Below are 23491 nucleotides of genomic sequence, written 5' to 3'. Positions count from 1 at the left end.
GCTGGTTCGAATCTGATGTACATAGCAGCGGGTACCGCATAACTATTCATAAGATGGAATTTTTTGCGTCGGGGAAGATGGTTAATGTGTTACTGCCGAACACCACCTTGAGAAGAGAAGTGTTCAAGATATGCGAATACCCAAGAGAGTTGTAATGGAGTTGTCACAAGTCATCACAAGCCATCACAAGCCATCACAAGTAATCACAAGTCACCACAAGTCACTACAAGTTATCACAAGTCATCACAAATCAACACAAGTCATCCTAGTCATCTCAAGTAAATCAAAAGTCCTCACAAGTCCTCACAAGTCAATCACAAGTCACTCACTCTCAACCCAAGACACCCCTATTCAACTGACCTGTGACAAAGGCATTCCTTTGTCATTGTTCAGCCCTGTAATGTGACCTGACTTGTGATTTGACTTGTAACTGACTCAATGACAAATCTGATACATTCCGAAAAATGTCTTGGTCCATGATTCAACAAAACAATGGTAGCTACTGCCATTTCCAACTTTTAACTGTTCAAGCCGAGGACCAAATAATTGATTTAAATTTTTTATTTGTATTCATGGTATTAGAGAAATCAGTAGCACCTGTACTACACTGTAGTACATTGTAGTACATTGTAGTACATTGTATTACATCGTATTACATTGTATTACATTGCATAATTCATTGGTGAATCCATAAAACCACAGAGTGCTCAGGAAACTTCCAAAAGCAGTACAGGAAGCAATAGGCAGGCGGTTTGGGGCAGTACAATGACTAAAGGAATTTTAACCTACAGGTACTTATGCAAATTGCCTGATGATGTCATCACACGCTAGTACTCACCCTAAATTCTTGAACCAAACGATCAGCGCAGGAGCGTTCAGTACGCACAGGCACCACAGGAGTAGCATGATGGCAAAATGGAAGTGGTATGTCTCTTTGGCCAATCCTAAAGGGCTGAGATCTCTGGGCTTAGGATCATCAGGCTTGGGAGGCTTGACGTCCTCAGTACTAGTAGAAGACGAATCGTTCTCCTTGACGGAGGAGGCTACTTCGTCTTTGGGCGAAGGCGTGGCGTTTACGTTTGCATCTGCGATGGCACCATGCTACAAGAAGCAAGCAATATCATGAAACTTTGTTGATGGGGATAGTTTGTAGCCTGGGAGAGGGTGTATAGGGTCCAATCATATGAAGTCAAAGTACACAATGTACCACATAACCTTTTGGTATTTCCCCTGATCGGCCACCATTGAATGCAGTAAGTGTTTGGTTAGCAACCGCATCGTGTACTGCAAACTACACAGTCGTGCTACCTTTCATGTAAAGTAACTGCAAATTCTTCATCAACTGGCACAATGGTTACTACCCATGCAAACCCAGCACTGGGTGTTGGCTCTACATTTTTGCCATCCATCAGAACTTTGAAGACTTGTCTGCTACCTACTGTGTGCGGGGCTGTACAATCTTTGCCTTCTACAACGGCAACCCTGACTTTCTGGTACAAGGGTGTGAGTGACCACTGACAAAAATAGCTGAAAACAGCTGAAAAAGGTGTAAAAAAGCTGAACTTTGGAAATCTCCTATAACTTCAAAGTGTACACAGCGAGTGAGGGGAAAAAAGCTGACATCCAAAACAAAAAAAGCTGAAATTGGCTTTAAAGCTGAGATTTCACACCCCTGCTGGTACACGGATGCTAAGCCTGGTCCCGAGATAGCCCTACTTGCGAGAAAGACTTGTAGCATGATTTGTAATTGGGTCATGAGAGGTCGGGTAAGGTCAAAAGGTACAGCATTACAACGCATGGTTTCTTTTGAGAATGACATTTATAATCTTAGAAAAGCAGTCTTATCTTTCCATGTACAAAATTACTCATCAAATAAATTCCAAGTTGTTTTGACTTACAATATTGAGGCAGTGGCTCAGTCGGATGACCTTGGCCTTCATACCAACGACCTGAAAAACAAAACAAAAAGACATGGTTACATTCATTAAAAAGTAAAAATTCTTTAAACTACAAATGATTTGAACTTATGATGTTCTGAAGTATTCATACTCACAACTGGTTTTTCTCTCTTGAATTTTTGTAGGCAGCAAATCCATAAAGACATGAATGTTGTTGAAGGTTATGAACACCATTTGCAAGCATTCAAAAATGAAACTGCTGAAATATTTTGAAATATCCTGTTTGATTGCAAGTTAATAAGCATCCTGTGAAATCATTGAATGCCCTCATTTTCTAGGAAACAGAAATTACCATCTTTTTTTGGTGATGATTAGGACTGAAGCATTGCAAGGGGAAAGAAGTGGCTTTCTTTTTCAAATACCGCCAAAACTGAGCAAATTTAGCTTAGCTAGCAATTTGTTACAAATCCGCGATTGAGAATTATATTTACCAAATGACAAACTAAGGATCATACCACAAGAGGGAGCAAGTCACAATGTATTTATAAACTTTTTGAAAGAGAGTGTCTTCAATGCATACCTTGCTTTGTGTCGACAAAAGTGAAGATGCATTTTCACAGTTATCTTGAAAAGTTTATCTACTGAGCTGAAATTTCAACCTGAAATTTCAAGCCTCAGATTTGTTGTTTCCTGATGCAGCATTTTTTGAGCAATTGGTTTCCAGTACCTTGATTGAAGCTTGAATATGAATACCCTAAACCTTTCTACCAATATGGGCGATTTCTAGTACACTGCACCACCAAGAGGCTACCACAGAGCCCATTTTTCACAGTGCATTGTGGGAGACGGTCTACAAATTCGCCATGGCGAGGGACATTTGATCAGGTCAGTAGTTTTGTCAGCGTATGATTCAAGTATCTTTTTTCTTTTCGTTTCTGTTTATCCAGATTTTTTTTTTGTGCGGGCACAGAATGCTACGCTCGATCTTCCAAAACATTTCCTCAAGTTGTCAACTGACATTTGTTCAAATCATGGCAAGTCAGCTATGTTTTTGTCCGCCGTTAACTTGAAAAATGGACTTTCCGTAGCAAACTCTGTATTGGGAATCGCCCATATTTCTTTATCTGGGTGAGTACCGGTCAGAATACAGAAATTATAGAATGCTCCTTGAGCATATACCTTGAAGAAATACAGAACCAGTGCTGCTATGAGGCCCAGCGTTCCGCAAGTCATTGCTGACAACGCAACCAATCCACCTACTACACCATACATCAACCAGGGCGTGGGACCAGCTGGGTTAAACTGGTGCTCATCAGCCTTTGTCCTGATAATGAAAATGAAAAAGAAAAACCCTTATTGACCATTAGCATGACCATTGTATTTGCTTCGGGAAGAATCCATGAAACAATAGAGGGATGGGGCGGTTTGGGACGGTTCAGGGAGTAATGGGTTACATCATTTTAAAACAGTTTCCTGCCTGAAGATTTCAAACCACTTGATCAAATAAGAAAAATAATATAAAGCGCTTATGAAGCGCTTTATACCAACGGTCTCAAAGCGCTTTACAATTATTACCCCTGTTCATCAGGTCATAAGATCAGTTTCTGCAGCAGCTGGAGATCAGCGCATTCAGGTCTCTACCTTCACAGGTACCCATTTGTACTCCTGGGTGGAGAGAGGCAATTGAAGTAAAGTGTCTTTCCCAAGAACACAAGCACCATGTTCCCTGTCAGGGTTCGAACCGTAACCATTATTATCGCTCCACATTATTACTCATTTCTTCTCCTCTCCCCAATTGTCGCATTACGCTCAAATTATTTTTACATTGATGTTTCCCTCTATACATAATGGACCGATCCATTAACCCTGTCTTAGTACATCGCCTTTGCGACTTAACTATACCTCTACCTCTTAGAATTTTTGTACGCTAAGTTTTGTTTGTCTCAGATGTTGCGCATTCCGCGTCCATTTGTATATCATGTAATTGGACAATAATTCACAAGCTGTGTTGACGCGATTCTACCGCAATTCTACCGTGATGGGTCAATAGACCTAATTCACAAGGAAACCATTTTCGATCGTGTCCCCCGAGTCTATTTTATAAATCGTAAACTGTTGAATGGGATGGTGCCAGACTAATTTATGATTGGAAAGCGTGTCAAGCCTCACTTTCAATTTCTTTTTTTCATGTGGCTTAAAACATTAGGGTATGTTTAATCACAACTTTTAGATTATTCATCCAAGCAGACTGATTCTAATTTGTAGAAACTTTTATTTCACTTCTTTCATTTCTACTCTCAAGTTACAAAAATGAAGAGTTTACCTTGCTTTCAATTTAATATGGCCGACTCATGAATACAATTGATGCCATGCTGCGTATTCCTGCCGCATGTGTCAGAGATTTGTCCAGCCATGTTCAAGGGTCGGACTTTTAGGAATCACGGCTACCTGGGATATTCCGTGTGCCAATGAGGGGCATTCTCATGAAAACACTTTGAGGGTACGGACACCCATGGTTAGTGGCACTCATTTACATGCAGGCATGCAACTGGAAAGTCACAAAAACAGAGGAAATTCAAATCTTTCCAACACTTTGTACAGTGTTTTATATTGTGTTTCTATTTTCAATGACACACATGGGAGGTCAAAAAAGAGGAAATCAGCTGATCCAAGGAAAAGTTGCATGCCTGTACATGTTTCTATGATTAACATTCACAATTGATAAAGTCAATAAAACTACATTTGAGTTGAAATAGCTCTTAGATAAAGATGCTTTGCACCACAGTCACTCACCCTTTAACAAAGACAGCAAGGCGTGCGTAGAGTGCCACCTTGAAACTGGTCAACAGAGCTAGCTGTGTCAGGAGCGCATACCCAAACAGGAAGAACACCAGGGGTAGAACGGGGAAAAAGATATTCTTGTCTTCGAAAGACCGAAGATCAAACGTCTTGTCCAATGATTCATATCTGAGGGATTATCGAGAACAATAAATTTATAACAATTAGAAAAAAAATTGTCATTATTCCCAAAGTATGCTATTAGAATCTGTAAACTAATAAAGTTTACAATTGGAAAACTACATGTTTATGGGCTCCGTGCACAAGTACCCCCTCAACGGTTATGAAGGGAGAGTTGGGGGAGACCACTAGGAGGGACATTTGAACGCATTGCTGACAGCGCCGTACACACAGGCAAAGATGCTATGGGGGAGGGGGGGTTGTTGGAGACGAAGTTGACACCATCTTCCTGTAGGGGGTGTTGTTCAAGCGGATGATCATGGATGGTATCAGACAATAGGTGGTGCTCTTCAACACAGCAAATTTGCCGATGGACACACCATTTGCTGACAGGTCAAGGATTTTGCAAACAAAAAGGAGGACCATGCATACCATATGCTGCGTTCCAATCACGTTGTATTTCTCTTGTTCATGAGTCATGAACTTGAGAAACAAATTCCACCTCCAGTTCACCACTGGTGAATATGAGGTACCAGGCAATAAGAATGCTATAATACGACTAGTGAACTTGTGAACACGAGAAACACGACACGATTGGAATGCAGCCTAAGCCTGCTTCCTACTCCAATCCAGTAGGCCCCGCCCACAGCGCACGTAGGCAATTAACGCATGCTCCTCTCCAATGACACATTGCATGTTAGAGCTGCACACGTTTTCAGCATGTTAGACTTTTGTGTACACATGTCCGACATTAATCACAATTGTGATTGGTCAGAACACCATCGGGGTGGGACTTAATGAATCAGTCTATTATCCAGTTTGTTAGTGTGACGTCATCTCAATTCAACCATGTGTACTTCACATGGTGTAGCATAGCACGAATGGAACCGGAATTTAACACATTTCGAGCGTTTATCCAATGGGCGCTAGTAATCAGTGGTGCGCGCGCGTGTATGATATTTTATGATTTATGGTATGATTACCAGTGAATGACATTCAAACAAAGGACAAGAGAGATTCATTTGCCTAATTTTAATTGGAATATTCAATTTACTAAGAGAGTGACTTACTTGACAACACCCCTGAAGATTGAAATGACCAGGGCTATGGCGTTAGGCTTGCAATAAGTCGACTGCATCCATATGAAGTCATCAATAGCCTCTAAATAAATCACATACAATGTGGGAGAAAACAAAATATAAGTACAAAAAACAAAAAGAGTTTAGTAAATGAATGGGCATGAGTATGAAGTGGTTAAATGGACACGTTTGACAGAAAGTAGCCAGTTGGGTTAAACAAAAAAACATGCTCTGAGGCCTTCGAATAAAAACCTAATTGAAAACCGAAATTATTTACACATATGCAGCGAACAGACGCGCGATAGTTAAAATAAGGAATACGAATAGTCACATTAGTACTAGATTAGCTGTTTTCGTGTATAAAAGTACCGGCCAAAGGAATTTTTAGGGTACATATATCCAGCCATGGGAGTGCTAATCATAAAATCCTCTCCTACATGCTTCTTTTGTTAAGGTTCCTCGCTGTGTGTAGAATTCTGCAGCTAGCATGGGACCTGATATTTCACACTGAATCTCACAGAGTTGCGAACACATCAGGCAGTGCCAGTCTTTTGTTGACAGCCCAGCTCAAACATGGATGCTTGAAATCTATACTGACAAGGCCAAAATCTCCTCAGGCACCAGATGTAAACAAACAGGGTGTTCAACATTTTCTCGGTAAATGTACAAGTAAGACGTTATGTGGGTTTCCTGCAACTTAGACTTTTTAAAAAATAAGTTTAGAAATAATCCAGAACATGAAGTTTTTGCAAAATTTGGCTGAATGTCAACATTAAAGAAATGCAGTGAATTAGCACTGCGCACTACATGTTCTTAGATCGGTACTTATAATTATCCTAAGACATTCAACAAAGACCTTTCTGTTTTGTTAACATTTTGAAAAGACACTCATGCATGAATTTTTCCTGAGAACCCTCATATCTGCTCATGTACATCACAAACGTAAACCAACATTTTGGGGCAAGGTGTTTTTTATGACATTTGACTAGGATTGAAGCAGCTAAATAAAGGGCAGGGGTGGAGGGGGGGGGGGGGGGAGGGGATGAAACTTACTCTCTGTGTAGATGTGCTTGAGTTGAAAGGAAATCAGAAACACCAGAACTACGACAAGGAAGTTGGGAAGTAAGTTTGCATGGAACCTGACAACCTGAGAGGGAAAGATAAGAAAACAACGAAGAGAAGATTTATGACAAATTTATGACAAACTGAATAAACATGACCGTTTTTGAACTTTGCATAAATGAACTTTTATAAGCCTAACACGAACACTGCTTTAATATCCACAACAAGTTGACCTATTTGTCAGAGAGTCAAGTCTGCTCAACTGGAACAAAAATACATCAAAAACTTATTCACTGTGAGAATACTTCAAAATTGGAAAATATTTTCTATATAATAATATTTTCTAAATTTTTTTTTTTAAGGTAAAGGACACCATTTGCGAAAACTGTGTTTATTTTTACGATTCAAGGAACAACATTACATTAAATCTGAAGCAAGTTTTAAAAAAAACCTGTCAAACTTTCTGCTCGGTAGATAAAAATGCATGATAGTTTATCTTGATGCAAAGCATGGGTTTCCATTGGATGGGCGACAGATCGCAAGGAAATTACAGCAATTCCTCTTCTTAAAAAAAAAGACAGAAAACCAGGTGCAATGATTTGATAGATTTCATAGGATGCTTGATCCTATTAATTACTGACAATCAAGTAGGATGTTTTTGAAAATTTAATTTTTGTATGTTTGCAAAAAAAGTCACTTGAAACTCTTTTTAAACTCATTCTTTTTAAGGTACTGGATGTTATCACTTTGAAGAAAATAACTCTTGTTATGGAAATTGTACGCTGTTGGTTTTGTTTTGTTAAGCATTAAAAGGAGCTACAGACAAACAAATACAAAAATATCAGCCAAACAAAAAATCACAATAAACAAGCCTCTACTGAGTAGAAAAAACAAACAGATACTAGAAGAGAATTCAGCTAGAAAATCTAAGAAAATCTTTCAGGTCGTCAATGAATGATGTCTGAATAAAGATAAAAGCTGGTGCTACATGCCAATTGCTGACTTTACTAATTACAACTGAAGCAGAAACAAAACACTCCGAGCAAAAGAAACTGTTTTCTCAACTTACAAAGAAGTCTACTGAAGCATTTATCTCTGATGATTTGTAAAGAGCATCTCCGTGCGTTGCCCTTCAGAAATACCGAGCGGTGTAAGTAATTGGTACAGCAGCAAGCATGGCTATTGATCATTGTGTCAGGGATCAAATGATGTGCTTCAGAACTTCTCATTATGGTTGACAAAAGATGCAAGACTTAACGCGTAGGCTGCATATTTCTCACTCTGCCCACTGAAGGACTTTCTTCTCGATTTCACAATGGTGATGCTGATAAGAAAAACTTGAGAACACGCAAAACTCTTGCAGCACAAAATACAGCAGACATACTACTCCTGAAGTATCAATGTGTTTATTTCACACTAAGTTTAGAATTTGTTGTACAATTAAGTTTCTTCCAGACAGTTACCTCCCTGCCTGTCAAAAACAAACTCACATTGTGGGGTCCAGTTCTATCAAACACAGCACAGCAAATCTTAGGAAAGATACATAAGTAGCGGTATAACAGTTGTTTATTTATATGTTTTGATGCTGCAGCCAAATTTGATATGAGCGCCTTTCTTTGAAAAGAAACATGATAGAATTGTTTATCGCAAAGATATTCATAGGCAGTACTGATGACAATACTCCATGAATAACTTGGTCTCCATGGTGACACCAACCAGTTTAAGTAGCCTGGCAACACTAGTTACTATGTGCCCTGATTGGATCCCGGAGGGTTATTTTTAGAAATAATTGCAGTTTTTAATCCGAGGCTACGGGATAAGCCGGTACCGGACAGGTGTTACTATTCAAAGATTTGGAAGACATGAAGTAGCACTTGGCAGATTTCTACTGACATGCTTTGTTACTGGATTTGTTGGTGTTTGTTGTTTGCTACCAGGATATGCGTGCTATTCTTCAACATAACGGTTTACACACAGCCCTGAAGGTAATGTACGATGTTTGCTGAAGATCTGAATTTCTTGAAAAAAAGGAGAAATTTCAGGCAAAGTTCTCAACACTGTTCTTCTTATAAACATTCTTGTTATGGCCCATCTCAATTAATCAAAGACTTAAGAAGCAAGTTTTGAAGTCCCAGGAACTGAGAAAAAAAATGTTATTGCTTAGGCCAAAAAAAAAAAGTCTCCGGTTTCTGGTATGGAGCTTGCCCAAAAAGTGGTGCGGTGACGCGGCTTTTTTTTTTTTTTTACCTGATTTTTTTGCTTCAAACATCGGCTGATGACTGCAAATGGTGTCCGACTAAACTTAGTGCAAATATATGGGAGTCCAGAGAGGCCACATAAAGCTTATTCTCGACCATAACCCAATCTAAAAACACGTTAAAATTGTGCAGCAGCAGGATTCCAGTCAAACCAGTGAGTTTGGCGGTTTTGAGACATCATCTTTCATTGAAAAAAAAACTTTTTCATTTTGCCGACGCGCATGGCTACGGCGACGCGCACGCATACCAGAAACCGGAGACTTTTTTTTTTTGGCCTTATTGCAAATTACCGTACAAGAAGGTTTTATTTCCCTTTTGTAAGTGTATCTGAATGCTTCTAAAAGATTTTCACAATTTTGTTTAAGCTAATGCGGGGAAACAACTTTTTTTTCACCTAACACAGACAGGGTATGGAGAAAGGTTCCATCTCCTCCTAAGAAAGTTTTAACGTAAATGACAATCATGCTAGATATTTACCTTGGTTCCTTGTGTGAATATGTTTTAAAGTGGTATATGGGTGACAAAAGTTTAGGCCAATTTATGGGTCCATTTTTCTAACCATAAACTCTGATGATGCATTAATTAACTCAGTCTCTGTGCTAAGGCTATTGAAATATTGGGTGTTCAAGTTGAATCCTCTGCTGTGACATTTTCACTGATTGTGTGAACTGACTACAACCAAGGCAACAAGTTGTATATAAACTGCTCTGAAAACTGACTTAAAACAGTTGCCATGACAACTGACTGTAAAATATCGAACAGTGATCCTATTTCAACTTTGTCTGATGCATTCCACAAAGAAGTCTTGACAAATATAAATCCAGAAAAAAAAAATAGATTTCTAATTCTGTTTTCATCTTAATATACAAAAAATCATTTATATAATAAATGATAATGTAAATATTTGTAACTGTTTTTTTTAATGATTGAACAATTTGCTGGATATATAACCTAGTTGACAAAAGACAACGCTACCACTTTTGTGTCAACTGCGGAGGGTTATTATCAGTTGTCCTAGTGCTAGCCCACCAGTTTGTTTACCTTGTCAACAGACTAATACCCAGATCATCCCTCAGCCCAGTGAGCGGATCATTTCTAGGGGTGATGGTAGACTGCCAACAACCCCTGAACCATCAGAGGAGCAACACCCACCTGCATTTGGTTTTACCACTTACATTGTATCTACCAGACTGAAGTATAAAGAAAACGGTGGTTTTTGATGGGAACACTTTGTGCCTGAGCTTTGTTTGGAGTTTATGTCTTGTCCATGAACAGAAGTTTTTAATCAGTTGGAGTCTCTGTCGGTGTGCGAGGATTTTGGAACAAAACTTTCAGTTTGTGAGTTCAGTTATGTGCCATCTCACGGGGGCCAGATTTTTGAACTTATGCCGCGACATGGATCATTTCCATTTGGTAGGTAAAATACATGTGATTTTTTTACTTTGTAAATCAGGATTTTTATGTAGATCTACAGACTGGGCAAAAGCAAAGAAAAGAGTTGATCTTTTGCTGTAAATAAAGAAGGTTGAGTCCAGTTATCCAGCATATTGAAAACCAATTTATTTTTGTGTTGTAAATGTCACATACAGTTGTGTAATTACTTTTTCAAAAAGGTATGCAAATGATACTTTTGCACTTGTTAATTACTAAGATCTTTTTTGTCTCCATGGTAAATCTCCAAGTTTCACAATCAATTCTGATGCAGATACATGTTAATTTCTCACATCTTTTGATTCAAACACATCCATATTTCCTGTCCTTCTCAGCTCAAGAGAAAGCGATGTGATTACATGAACATTTATGAGAATAAAATTCAGGCCTAAGAATGATAGCCTGGTACAAGGTTTTAACGTAATGAAACGGCTCATATGAAAGTCACATTCAAAACTGAGCTACAATTATTTGGTGTTTATTACGCCAAATAATTATTACTTTCTAGGATATTTTTGTTTGAATGTTTGAATCAAAAGATGTGAAAAATTAACTTGAGTTGAATGTACTGATATGTGTACGTATCTACATCAGAATTGATTGCCTACTGATTGTAAAACAATATGATGTCAGTCACTGTCAAATTGCCCAAATTAACTTTTTTTAAAACCTAAAATGGAAAAAAAATTCTAAGCAACTGCATGAAGAGCACGTCTACATTTAAACGGCCCATGCAATGTCATACAATCCTTCGAAATGCACCTTTGTGTCCCATTTTACCCTATTTTCAATCTTGGTTTTGCCATTTTCAAGGGTATTTTGGTGTTTTTTTTTTATACTGATCTGAATTCCATATTCGTGACCAAAAGTGTGATGTCATTTAGGGCAGAAACATCAATGTTACAGCTATTCAGCACCAAAGGTTACCCGAACTTCAGATATTTTACCGTTGTACCGGTAAATTTTCTTTTCTTTGGTGATTCATTGTTGTGTCAGTGAATGGCAGTAAGCCAATGAGCAAATGTTTCTCACAAATATTTTCAATAAGCAAATTTTGGGCTCACAATTTGAAGAGAAAACACCTTAGATAAACAGTGTCTTCCTGAATAGGCATCACAGCAACAGCACCTCCAGCTCTCCGGAAGCAGGAATTTCTAAAAGCATTTAAAAGTGCACTCCTCAATGAAATTAACAAAAAAGGGATGTCAAATGTTTTTCATACATTTAAGCAAAGTAGAAAGTTGCACAAAATATGTTCCAAAGAAAAATTTACTTCATGAAACCTTGACGGATTGTGTTCCGATGCCACAATGCCCAAAAGAAACTTCCCAAAAGTTGGTAGGATACATTATGTATGTCAGTTGATCATTTATCATGTGAAATACCGGCAATTTATTTGTCTGATATCTCACATGCATCTTCTGTGTATGACCCCAGACAGGATTTAAATAATGATTATTTTATTATCGCTTGTTATTTCAAGGTATTTAAGTTGTTGATTAATGGGACACCTCTGGCAGGGAATGTAGCAAGGTGAAGGGACTAACAACTATCATGAATAATCACGACAAACATTGATACCATCAGGGGTCTGTGGTGTCCAAAGATTAATCACAATAACGCACTGATAATATTTTGTCACTTGACTTTTAGTTGTGCTAACCTCAAATGAGATATTGATGTATAAACAGCCCATTCCTTATTGTCCAATCAATTACTTATTTGTATAACTGTTATACCGGTAAGATTTTAGGCTTTGCATGGTGGAGTATCAGTATCATTTCGGTTTGCAGTAACATCATATGGTACTGTCTCCTGATGATGACTAGAGCAGGCTATTCAAAACGTTGAGACCAAAGACAAGTTCTCTCAGAACTTCAAGCAGGACTGTTCTTATCAGAATTAAATCTACTTAGCCAAAGTTGACAATAAGCAGAACAACTTCTTTTCAGAAGTAAATATCTTCTGTATAATTGTTAATGTTATTATGCACAAAAAAGACTTGTGCACAAAAACAGATCCTACATGTACCTTTAATGACCCCTAACCCAAACCGAACCTACTCCTCCCCTCACCAAACTTTGTAAATTAGGGCTTTGCACCACGAGGAATGAATTTAGCCTATTTTGCCTAGAAAGAGGACTTGAAACGTTAGAGAGAGAAGTAACGTCCGATGATAACATGTCTCATTTGCAGGAATTACATGTACATCAGGTCTTTTATACTCCAATTTCATTGGTCTAGAATGGCCACATGTCCAGTCTGTAAAAATGAGAATTTACTTCATATATACACTGTGTTGCATATTAATGACCTCATATATAATGCACAATTTCATATACAACTGACCGTACAATTAATGAAGCACCAAATTTAAAGGACACTTGGTATTACTTCTGAATGTTAAAATAGTTTGATACAACATTTTGCTCAAAATAATTTCAATGAATTCTTTTACTTTAGAGTTAATCTAGGTCTTGTAACCCCCCCCCCTTGTGGGATATTTGCTCATTCTCATTGTGTGCTATTCTGAGATCAATTAAAGATTAATTAAGATTAAGTAAAGAAATGGTATGTTAAAGCAGCTTACAAAAAATGTCTCCGAGTCACATGGATGTAAGTGGAATCTGATACTAAATACTATAAGTAAAATAAGTTTAAAGGTTTCGCTGCGATCGAGGCCTGAAACTCTGATTTCTTCAAGCAAACTGGCATGTTGAAAGAACCAGGGTTGTTTTTCAAATAATCCTTTTAAAAATGGATTTTTTTTTTATGACTGGACCTTGGGCCCTCTCACAAAGGTTAAAAAGGTTATCGAAGTAGGAACAAAGACTACCGACTCCATTGTCTGTAGAATCAGCTTGCGGATCGCTTCTGATCTCCTTGTTCAGTTATTTACTTGACCTTCTTTTATTCAGCGATTTATATTACGATTTGTCAAACTTGGAGTTCAAGCCAAACAGATAAAAGGACAAACTATAATTTTGTTTGTGCCAAACCAAACACTAAGTAGCTAAAAAAAGTTGGATGGATAAATCTATAGATTTCTCGGGTAAAATGATAAAAAGTTTGCCTATACACCTTTTTGCTTAATCTTTGATTTTTTTTTTTTAAATCACGGTAAAAGCACCACTAATTACCAGAACAATTTGAAACGTTAGATTAAAAAATGGTATCCCCTGATGCAAATTTAAGATTTCCAATGGGTTGTTTAAAGGATCATGTACAGACTAACTTAATTTTAGGGTACATTAGAGCTAACCTGTTTCAGCTCCTTTACATTTTGCGAAAATACAGAAAATTATGCACAACTTTCTAGTGTCACATGAAATTTGGACTCCTATGAAATCCGGTGCCTTTTACCGTTTCATAGATGAACGTTCACAATCCTCATGTAGGCATGCGCAACACTACGAGTGAGTCAGTATTTCCTTAAAATGTACAACGCACTCACCATGCACTCACCACAGCTTGATCTGCACATCATTGTGCAGTGCGCGCAACGCGCACGCCAATCTCCATAAAAGGAGTTGCTTACATCTTACTCGCGAACTGGACACTCCATTATATAGCTTGAGGGGTGTTTCGAAAAACAAAAAATTAAACTTGTTGAACAAAATAGTTGGAAAATTTCAATTTGTGACTTGTTTCGACTTTTGGACAAAATTTTTTTGATTTCTTTTGACCGAAAAGGTATTAAAGAATATGAATTTTGACTTGGGTAATTATCAGCATTCCCGACTCCAACCAGTCTTAAACATAGTGTTTAACACCTCTCAAGCTCACATTTATTCCCGTATTCATTAATGCCTTTAATTCCTTCTTATAATCCTCACAATGCTGTCTTGTTCTGTTTGTACTTTACAGAGCTCAGCCGAGATATGTAGCTACCATGTGGACTGCTACATGTGACATGCCACGTGCACAACTGCTGTGTTAAAACACGACCGCATCTTTTGATAAACTTTTTAAGCTGCTTATCACGATAAACCATCTGAAAGGAAAACATCCCATTGCACGCCATATAAAACGTGCCATGGCTTTATTGCACCTGCATTGTGTGAATTTATGGATTTAGAGGATACAAGTTTAGTGACTGCACTCGGCTCAAGTACAGGGGTTTCATTGACTTGTTCATACAGCCAACCATAAGTGACGTACCTGTACATTTATGTGAACACTAAAGTTCTTGGATTGCTGCAAAGCATATTACTTGGATGCTGTAACTGCCACTGGAAAACTTTCAGTCTTCAGTTGGAAAACTCAATTTGTTTTCCATCAGAAAATGAAGACTGCTTATTCACAAATTGAGAGAATGAACTCTTATCCTAACATCACAATGCAGTTATACAATGAGACTGGCTCCCTGACCAACACGAGCTCCCCATTTTAAAACACAACACCCTTCAAACTGGACAATCTGAGGAGAACACCAGACCCTGTTACCATGTCTAGCCCGTCAAGCTTTGATGACCATAAAACGTACGGTGTGATCACAAACATGAATGCCGGGACTGGTAGAAAGAGTGCATCTGCTAATGAACTGCAACGGGGGTCAAACTCTAGAAGGAGATCGGACTCCGATTTAGACCACAAAACACTCCTTCAGCCTTCTCCTGAACACCACAGTATGATCAATATCGGGACAGAAAGTCTACTAAAGACATCTTATAACATAGCACCTCTGACTCAAGAAAGAATAAAGACCAAGAGAAAAGCAAAGCAAAGACATGACTCACTGAGTCCAGATTTGGAGATAGATGGATCGACGAGGAATCTTGATATTAATCGCAATGTCAGATCTGGTACCAGCAATTTGCACAGTCATGAGGAAACCCAAAAGAGAAAGAAACATTTGGACTTGCGACCGATTCAAAGAAACAGCCCCTACCCGCTCTGGAAGTTCAGTAAATCACGGGAGCCCCCTGAGACGGCGTTGGATGTCGCTTACAGGACAATTCTTGACTACAAGCAGCCGATAACTCTCCACAGGCAGCCCAAGGCAGACCGTCAGATGATACACTACGACTGCCTCCCAAGTATCAAGGTCTTCAGTGAGGAACATCAGCAGAGGCGAGAGGCAATGCGATATCAACTGAAGCAGCAACTACAGCTGGAGGACCACAGGAAACGACAAGAGATCCTAGAGATGGAACAGGACATCATCCCGGAAAGCGAACGAGAGGAAAACATCCAGAAGAGCATCTTCCTTCCTTCAGGGGAGGAGTATGAATTCTCAGAGGGTGATATCACCATGGCAACCTTACCGGTTCCAACCCAAAGAACCGAACGTAGGAGCTCTACCTCGAGTCATCATTCCAGTCGAAGCCTCCAGAAATCCAGTTCCTCAACACCAGTGTCATCCAGACGTAGCTCTCATGATGTAGGGCAAGCCAATACTACGCCTCTCTCTCTCTCCGTTATGCCTCCATCACCTTTGCCCTCAACAAAAGGATCAAAGCGTCGTCACTCTGTCAGTACTTTAGTCCGCCGAGAGAAGATGTTCAGTGTAGTCAGTCACTGGCCCGGTATGAGACCTAGTCAGAAGCTGTTTGAGATGGAGGAACCCTCTCCTGAAATGACTGATGAGGATACTTTTGTTGAGATGCCTACACCTCCACCTGTTCATGACGCGACACCTGTCCATCAGGCACATCATAGGAAGAGGAATTCAAGAATGCTGAAACATGCCGAGAGTAAGGCGGTGTAAAACAGGGCACACTCTCCAACCAAAGACATGATATGAACTGTACATTGGCAACGTTTGAAACTTGCTGTTCATGTATACAACAATTATCCATAATGGACATTTACATAAATATGTAAGAATTAATGAACTACAAACAAGTGTTAAAAAACCAAATCATATGTATATACATGTACATTGTAAATGTATGAGAAAGTGGGAGTGTAAAGACTCATCATAAACACAATTTTTCAGTGATAGCCTAAAGAAATGACATATAGCCTTATGTCAATGTCAATTCAGTTTTCAAATTCTAGGTTTATATGGTTAGGCCAAAAAAAAAAAATAGTTCTGCTTCCGATTACATGCCTTTCCAAAATAGGGTCGGTCGGTCGGAAATTATTTTTTTTTGCCAATTTTTTTTATGCAGCTTGAATGGGGTATTCAATTATATGCGAAGTTTTAGCCTGAACTATTTCTATTGCACTACGAAAGCTATACACGAAATGGCAGCAAAAAGTGAGTAAAACCTACCTTTAATTATTGTCAATATATTTACGTTCGATTATTTCAAAAAATAATGAAAATTCAGGCCGTTCGCACCATATGCACAACGCTAGTCAAGACGCGGGGAGCTGGCCAAAACTCCGAGGTGTGTGATGCGTGCGTGTGTGGCGAGCGGCCCACCATGGGCCGACAGACCTGTTTTTACCGTCAACAATTTCGGGAAACATGCGGCATGTATCACTCCAAATACGAGTAGTGCGATCTCAAAATGAACTCTTGAACACAGAAAATACATACACAGACAAGCTAGATCAATTCTGAAAATTAACTTGCAAAAATGTTCTTTCTCCATCGGTGTTTTCTTGGCATTTTTACGATGTCGAATCCGACCAGTTGACAGTGGCCTGCACTGTACTGATAGCGCGCTATCGGTCACATAGCTAGCTATGGACTGGTTACCGCATTTTCATTATGTCTGGCCCATGCGCGGCGCGGCGGGAACCAGTCGTCGCCACATGATTATAGTCACCGTGCGTGACTCGACATCGAATTGCGAAGTAGTTATATCGCGAAGCGAATTTGTAATAACGGAGGTTTCTTTTGAAAAAAAAGCGAATGTAAGTAAGAAAACAAATAAATACAAGCATTTTTGGATGCAAAGGGTTGTTGAGAGGTATTTTGTGAAGAAAGAAAAGATAGATTTTTTTGTTTTTTTGAATTGCCGATAAAATGTTTAGGGTCGCAGCCTAAAAATAGGGTCGGTCGGGTAACCGGAAGCAGAACTATTCTTTTTTTTGGCCTTATTTATTATTTCTAGGGAGTACACAAAAAGACCATGCTATGATGAGCTTTGTATCATGAGACTGGTTTGAAAAAAAAGTATGTAATTTTGAAGTAAATTTATTTAAAATAAGCCACAACGGGAAACTGACCACATAAAATATAGGTGCATTATAATAATTTTAGATTGAACAAAGAAATTGACCAGACAAGGGTTTGAACCTGTAACCTCCAGATTGCAGTTCCTGTGTTCTACCAACTGAGCTATCCAGCCCTATGTTGGCGGTTCCCTATTTTTCACTGTTTTTGTTCAATTTCTTCATTCAACTTTAGAATTAAATGTTTTACTTATACTTAATTTTCAATATTATATAAGAGGTTACATGTACACTAAAGAGCAGCTTATATATTAGCCTATCAATCCTGAAAATATTTGTGTCTGAAAAAAAAAAGCTTACATTAAAACAGCTGGGCGCATCCATGTTTCTGTACAAACTTAAATGGAAAGCTCAAAATGCTGCATTTATCTGCATATTTGCATATGAAACCAAAAAAAATATGTAATTGAAGCCAATATGCCAGAATTCCATTCAAGTGTTTTAAAAACTATAAAGGTTATATCTTACCTGCCCCATCTTCTCCTGGATTGACCAAACCCCTCTGATGGTATACCGACATCTTGGGTTCAGGTAGGTATACAGCTGAGCAGATTGGTTGTAATGGGACGGCCAACCAGACGGCAGCTTGAGAGAGAGTTTGTTGATCTGACCGGCCTTTGCAACAGAAAACATATCTTGGCCTTCAGCCCATGGGATGTGAAGACGAAGGGTTGTGTTGGCATCTAGAAGGCCAAGAAACGATTTGCAGGAAATGAAACATATGGCTCTTTGATACACTTGTTGCTCATTTAAAGTACATTAACTGTTACTGGTTAGGCCCCCTTTGCACATGGCTGCGACCTTTGTACCACCTATGAGCGACCACAAAGTGGCCAGGACGCTCAATGGTCACTTAAACCCAGAAAATCCTGTTTCTATGTAACTTCTCTAACCTTGAGCCTCCTTGAACTGCCAAAACTGAAATTTTCGGGTATTTTCATGTCGAGCTATGAGCAACCTGTGCGTCCGCTGAGCCACTTGCCTGCCTCCCCTGTGCTTCCCCTGTGCAACCTACGGCAACCAATGCCGAATGGATGCACAGCGGTCGCCACAGACATCGTTCAATGCACGCTCTTGGACGGCCAAAGGAGGCACAAGGGAGGCAGAAGCATATCGCCCAGATTGACGGCAAAATTTGCAATTGAACGGATCTATTACGACCATTTGCCGACCATTGTGCATCCATTCTGCAGACATGGCAATGCTTGTTTCTCCCTTCTGCCTCATTAGAGCCACCTTTGAGCAACCAACCTCCTCGGCGACCTTTGTGCGACTGTTTTGAACATGTTTAAAAAATTACGGCGACCATGGCAATGTCTGAACATCCTGTGTACCACCTTTGAATGACCTAGGCAACCATTCGGCCTCCTTTGAGCCTCCAACGGTGACCTGGCCAGTTTTATGGTCGCACAAGGGAGGCTCAAAGGTCACAGCCCTGTGTAAAGGGGGTCTTAGAACTTTAAAAATAGTACATGTAATTGAACATTTTTGTAGAGTAGTGACATAAACAAAAGACAAATGTACACATCAATGTGCATCATTGCTCCTTTACATCATCGGTCACAAACAATGAATGATTCATCATAAAGCTGGCAGATAGTTTACCTGAGTGAAGGTCCGTGTCGCAAGTAAGAGGTTCAAGACGAGCTTCATAGGCCAAGTGAAATAAGTTAAAGTCGAGCATTGTGATGTTGTAGAATGTAGCTCCAACATCAGTAAATTCCAGCACTATACTGGCTGATGCTGCAAGCAGAAAAGGGATAAAAATGACCAAAGAAAAGTCCCTATAAGTTCTGAGTTTATAGAACTAACATCCATTTCAGAATGGAATACAGAAAGTGTGTAGAACAAAATTATAATTACGATTTAAATTTAATTACATGAACGTTGAATGAGCAACTGTTGCAGTCCTTGGAACAGATTCAGAATCTAGTCAATGCAAAATCAATACATAATATTTGCCTGTCTTTCTACAAGTCTTAAAGGTCATTTTACAAACTTGGGGTCCGCTTTTTTCCTGTCTCTGTTACAGCTGACATCTGTGATTTTATAATTCTGATGCATTCTTCAATGCAGTGATCCTCCAAGTGATTTTTGACCCTAACCACCCCAGCCCTTCAAAATCCAACTGCATGTTTTGTTGGAATCTGTTGGGGTGAGTTCTGCACTAACCCTAACAGAACTCAACCTATCAAACCCCAACAGCATGTATTGTTGGAATCTGTCTGGATGGGTACAGTACCCCTAAACTGACAGTCTTTTACATTGGGTTGGCACACATCCAGAAACTAAGTCAGAAATATGTGTGCACAGTTTCCCATATGGTGTTGGAATTTGCCAGGATGGGTATGGTTCCTAGTAAATCATGCTAGGGAGTTAGGGTTAATAAACTGATTATGCTTTACATGGGGTCAGGCATACCACCATAATCAGAGTCCAACAGTTAGGGTGTTGAGTTTACCATATGGTGTTGGATTTTGCAAGAGTGAGGAAGGTTCCTAGTAAATCACTCAAGGGGTGAGGGTTAATAGCAAACTACATACTCAACGAAAATAATTGTTTGAAGTCATTCTTAATGACACTTGAATAGCAAATAACAAGGAACCAAGGTAACAGGGACATGAAAAAAGCCACAGTTTGGACCGTACATTTATAGAGTAACCAAGATGATTGAATCCTGAATACTATGTGGTTTGGGCTGACTGTGTGATGCTGGTCAGATAGGGATGTGCCGTAGCTTTGTCATTTGATCTCAGGAAAATGTTCTCATAATAAAAACAATTGATCTTTATCGAGAGAGTATTTCGGAGGACAAATCAATGATGTGTTGATACAATTTGTTTTTCTACAGAGAAAAAATAATCAAAGTTAATCTTACGTCCTGAAAATGGTCCAGGTAGGGTGAAATTGACATGTCTTTGGTTCGTGTCATACAGCTCTGCAGTTACAGGAACCTGTAAAAAAATAAAGAAAAAAGTATGGTGCATAAATCAAGAATATTTATTATCAAGTTCTGAGATCTACCCAAAGTAACCCTACAGGCATGCAACTGGAAAGTAACTTTAGAAAAAGAGGAAATTTAAGGTTTTGAAACACTTTATACAGTGTTTTTTTTCCCAATTTTTTTAATGGCATGAATGTCAAGTGAAAAATGAGGATATCAGTTGATCTGAGGAAACGTTTATTCCTTATCGGTGTTTGATTCATTGAATCAGAACGACACCTTCAACACAACAGACTTCACTTTTGATTCTCTGCATACAGACAGTATCATTCAGCCAAGTGACACAGCATTTTTATCATCAACATCATCCTAACATCTTTTACATTCTTCTGTGTTCACCATGCTACCTCACATTTCAGAAATGGCCACGATGGCTCTTAGCCCACCACTGTTGAGGGCGCTATTCCCCAAAAGTCACTTGCATTTCCCTTCACATACTTCCGTAACTTTGTTTTCCATAAAATACCTTACGTTTTCGTCCACGCACGATGGTTTCGAGCATTCCCTTTTCAATTACAACTTTTTAAAACTTGCAAACAATACATATATGTGACTCCAACGGGACGACGGGTGCCACGCAAAGCGAATCATGGTAGTCGCTAGTTCAACACAAGATGCTTACTGTCCAATTTACTAAACAGCTAATTTGCACTGCTGCCATCTTAGAGGTTGCTCTTATGCATTCATTGATAATGAAGATAACAAAGCACACCCCAAAGATGGCTGCTGAACGCAATCTATCTATACATACTGCTAAGCCAGATGGCACCTTCAACACATTACAAGCTTACCGTCTGATTTACCAAATACATACCGCTTTGCCAGATGGCACCTTCAACACAACATGCTTAGCGTCGGGGTAATCATCTAGTTTCACTACTACTTCTTTCATATCAGCCTTCAGCGGAGGGATCAACCTTGCTGTGGCTGAAATGTCCACCCCTCTGGAGCAAGAAGTGGAATTGCCCTCCTGACACACAAACAGCCAATCCCTGGGCTCAATGCCTGCTAAGGCCACAAATGCATCCTGGGTGTTGGACTGTTCCACTGGGAAGAGGTAGTGTGTGGTTTTCTTGGCGCGCCTGCCGACGGAGTGTTTCTGTGAATTCGTCGCAAGCTCAAATGTAGCACCTTGGAGGGAAAAAATACATTGATTAACTGAAAGGCGAGCTACTTCTGTGGATTGAAAAAAAAAACCACAAGAACACCCAGTCGTTTTTTGCTATGCTTCCGAGGATTGGCTTTGTGTTTTCCTTTGTCCCTGTAATATAACACTCTCCCATAGACTAAGCACACAAACCTGCGTTCGAGGACAATAGGCACCTTCCTTCGAGGATCAATGGCCCCTTTGTGCTCCTTTTGTTGTCTGTCCTCAGGCGTAATGCCATGCAGGAACACAAACATTCATATTACAACTGAAACACTCCAGCTAACTCAAAATAACTCACCTTCAAACGTCTTAGGTTTTGCTTCAGCGAAACTAAATTTCTCCTTCCCATTATGTTCCACAAAGTGATGTCTCAGAACCTTCATGCGAAAGTCAGGATCAGTGGATATCTGTGAGAAAAGAAATCAATCAAATCAGTTGAATCATTCCTGCTGTCACTCCACTGACAACTTGATACATATATCTGCAATCAATGTCAATCATGTATTTAATAATTGAATGATGAAGTCTTTTGATGTCAACTGTTAAGATGTCTGCACTAGGGCTGTCCCGTACATACCGAATATTCAAATATTTGATCATCAGCAAAATATTCGAATAGCTTTTTGCCAGTTTGAATATTCAAACACAAAAAAAGCTACGCAGGCATCATGACTGTTACGTTATTTTAAATCATACTGTTGGCCGCTTTGTTGTCAGATGCCACTTTTTTATTGGCGGTAACTTTTTTGGTCGACAGCAATTCATTGTTCCTATCCTTTTAGCATGTTAAATCCATTGACAGTTACAAAATACTGCAAAAATATTCGGTCAATCGTAGTTTTACATAATTGAATACTAAATTATTCGAAAATGGGCAGCCTTAGCGTGCACTAGTCAGCAGGAGGTCGCGGGTTCGAGTCCTGCCCGAGAGAGCTTGGCAATATTTTCTCCCACAAGCCCTACGACAACATTCAAGTTTCCAGCGGTTTGAATTTTAACTCAGTGAAGGGCAAAACTTAGTGTACAGGCCTCAGGACAAAGCTTCAGCATCAAGCCAGATTCATGGCAGCATCTCAACACAGACTGTTCATTCAATCGACAGCAGACGAATACTTTTTAAGGATGATGAGATGGGGTACCGATTACATAACGAGCAGGTGGATACATGGACTTTATAGGAATAACATGAACTACCTGTTTGGTTTGACTATCCACCATCTGAAACAAAGCTCTCTTACTTGCTAGCACCAACTCTTTGCACCTGTAAAGCAGAAAGACAAGAAACTAGTTTCAGATCTGCTTCATAGTTACAAGCTTTTAATATATTAAAATCAAACATTAGGATGAAAACGTTGAACACGTACAAAAACTTACATTTTCAAGCAAACTTAAAACCTTGATCCTGAGTGATTGATCCATTGCAACAACTATAGCACAGTTCATACTGCACTCCACATATTGCACACAGACACACTATATTATTACATGTTCCACTTGCACTCCTGAGATAACTAGTATAA

The 23491-nt window shown here is 39.2% G+C and overlaps 2 protein-coding genes across 4 annotated transcripts in view; one reads left to right on the top strand and one right to left on the bottom strand.

Moving 5' to 3' along the window:
- LOC119738246 (GPI inositol-deacylase-like) overlaps positions 1-23491 on the bottom strand; it is a 44565-nt gene that overhangs the window by 2470 nt on the left and 18604 nt on the right. The window contains exons 9-20 of the mRNA XM_038213047.1: positions 23166-23232; positions 22270-22378; positions 21636-21952; positions 20696-20771; positions 19423-19560; positions 18286-18500; positions 6989-7082; positions 5927-6017; positions 4692-4865; positions 3078-3222; positions 1899-1949; positions 839-1101 (exon numbers count right to left, since the gene is read on the bottom strand). Of these exons, the coding sequence (XP_038068975.1) occupies positions 839-1101; positions 1899-1949; positions 3078-3222; positions 4692-4865; positions 5927-6017; positions 6989-7082; positions 18286-18500; positions 19423-19560; positions 20696-20771; positions 21636-21952; positions 22270-22378; positions 23166-23232 (1740 nt within the window). The remainder of the gene's footprint in view (positions 1-838; positions 1102-1898; positions 1950-3077; positions 3223-4691; positions 4866-5926; positions 6018-6988; positions 7083-18285; positions 18501-19422; positions 19561-20695; positions 20772-21635; positions 21953-22269; positions 22379-23165; positions 23233-23491) is intronic.
- LOC119738248 lies at positions 8641-16696 on the top strand. Of its 3 annotated transcripts, none has more exons than XM_038213051.1 (2): positions 8641-8982; positions 14554-16696. In XM_038213051.1, exon 2 carries the CDS (start codon positions 15134-15136, stop codon positions 16394-16396), a length of 1263 nt encoding a protein of 420 aa, XP_038068979.1. In that variant the 5' UTR covers positions 8641-8982; positions 14554-15133; the 3' UTR covers positions 16397-16696. The 3 variants fall into 3 exon arrangements, with proteins under 3 accessions (XP_038068979.1, XP_038068977.1, XP_038068980.1); XM_038213049.1 differs by lacking the exon at positions 8641-8982 and adding an exon at positions 10220-10668; XM_038213052.1 differs by lacking the exon at positions 8641-8982 and adding an exon at positions 10220-10672.

This window comes from Patiria miniata, unplaced genomic scaffold (assembly GCF_015706575.1).
Source record: "Patiria miniata isolate m_02_andy unplaced genomic scaffold, ASM1570657v1 HiC_scaffold_3, whole genome shotgun sequence".
NCBI lineage: Eukaryota > Metazoa > Echinodermata > Asteroidea > Valvatida > Asterinidae > Patiria > Patiria miniata.
The sequence above is the reverse complement of the archived record's forward strand: the minus strand, read 5'-3'. Positions and strand labels throughout refer to the sequence as shown.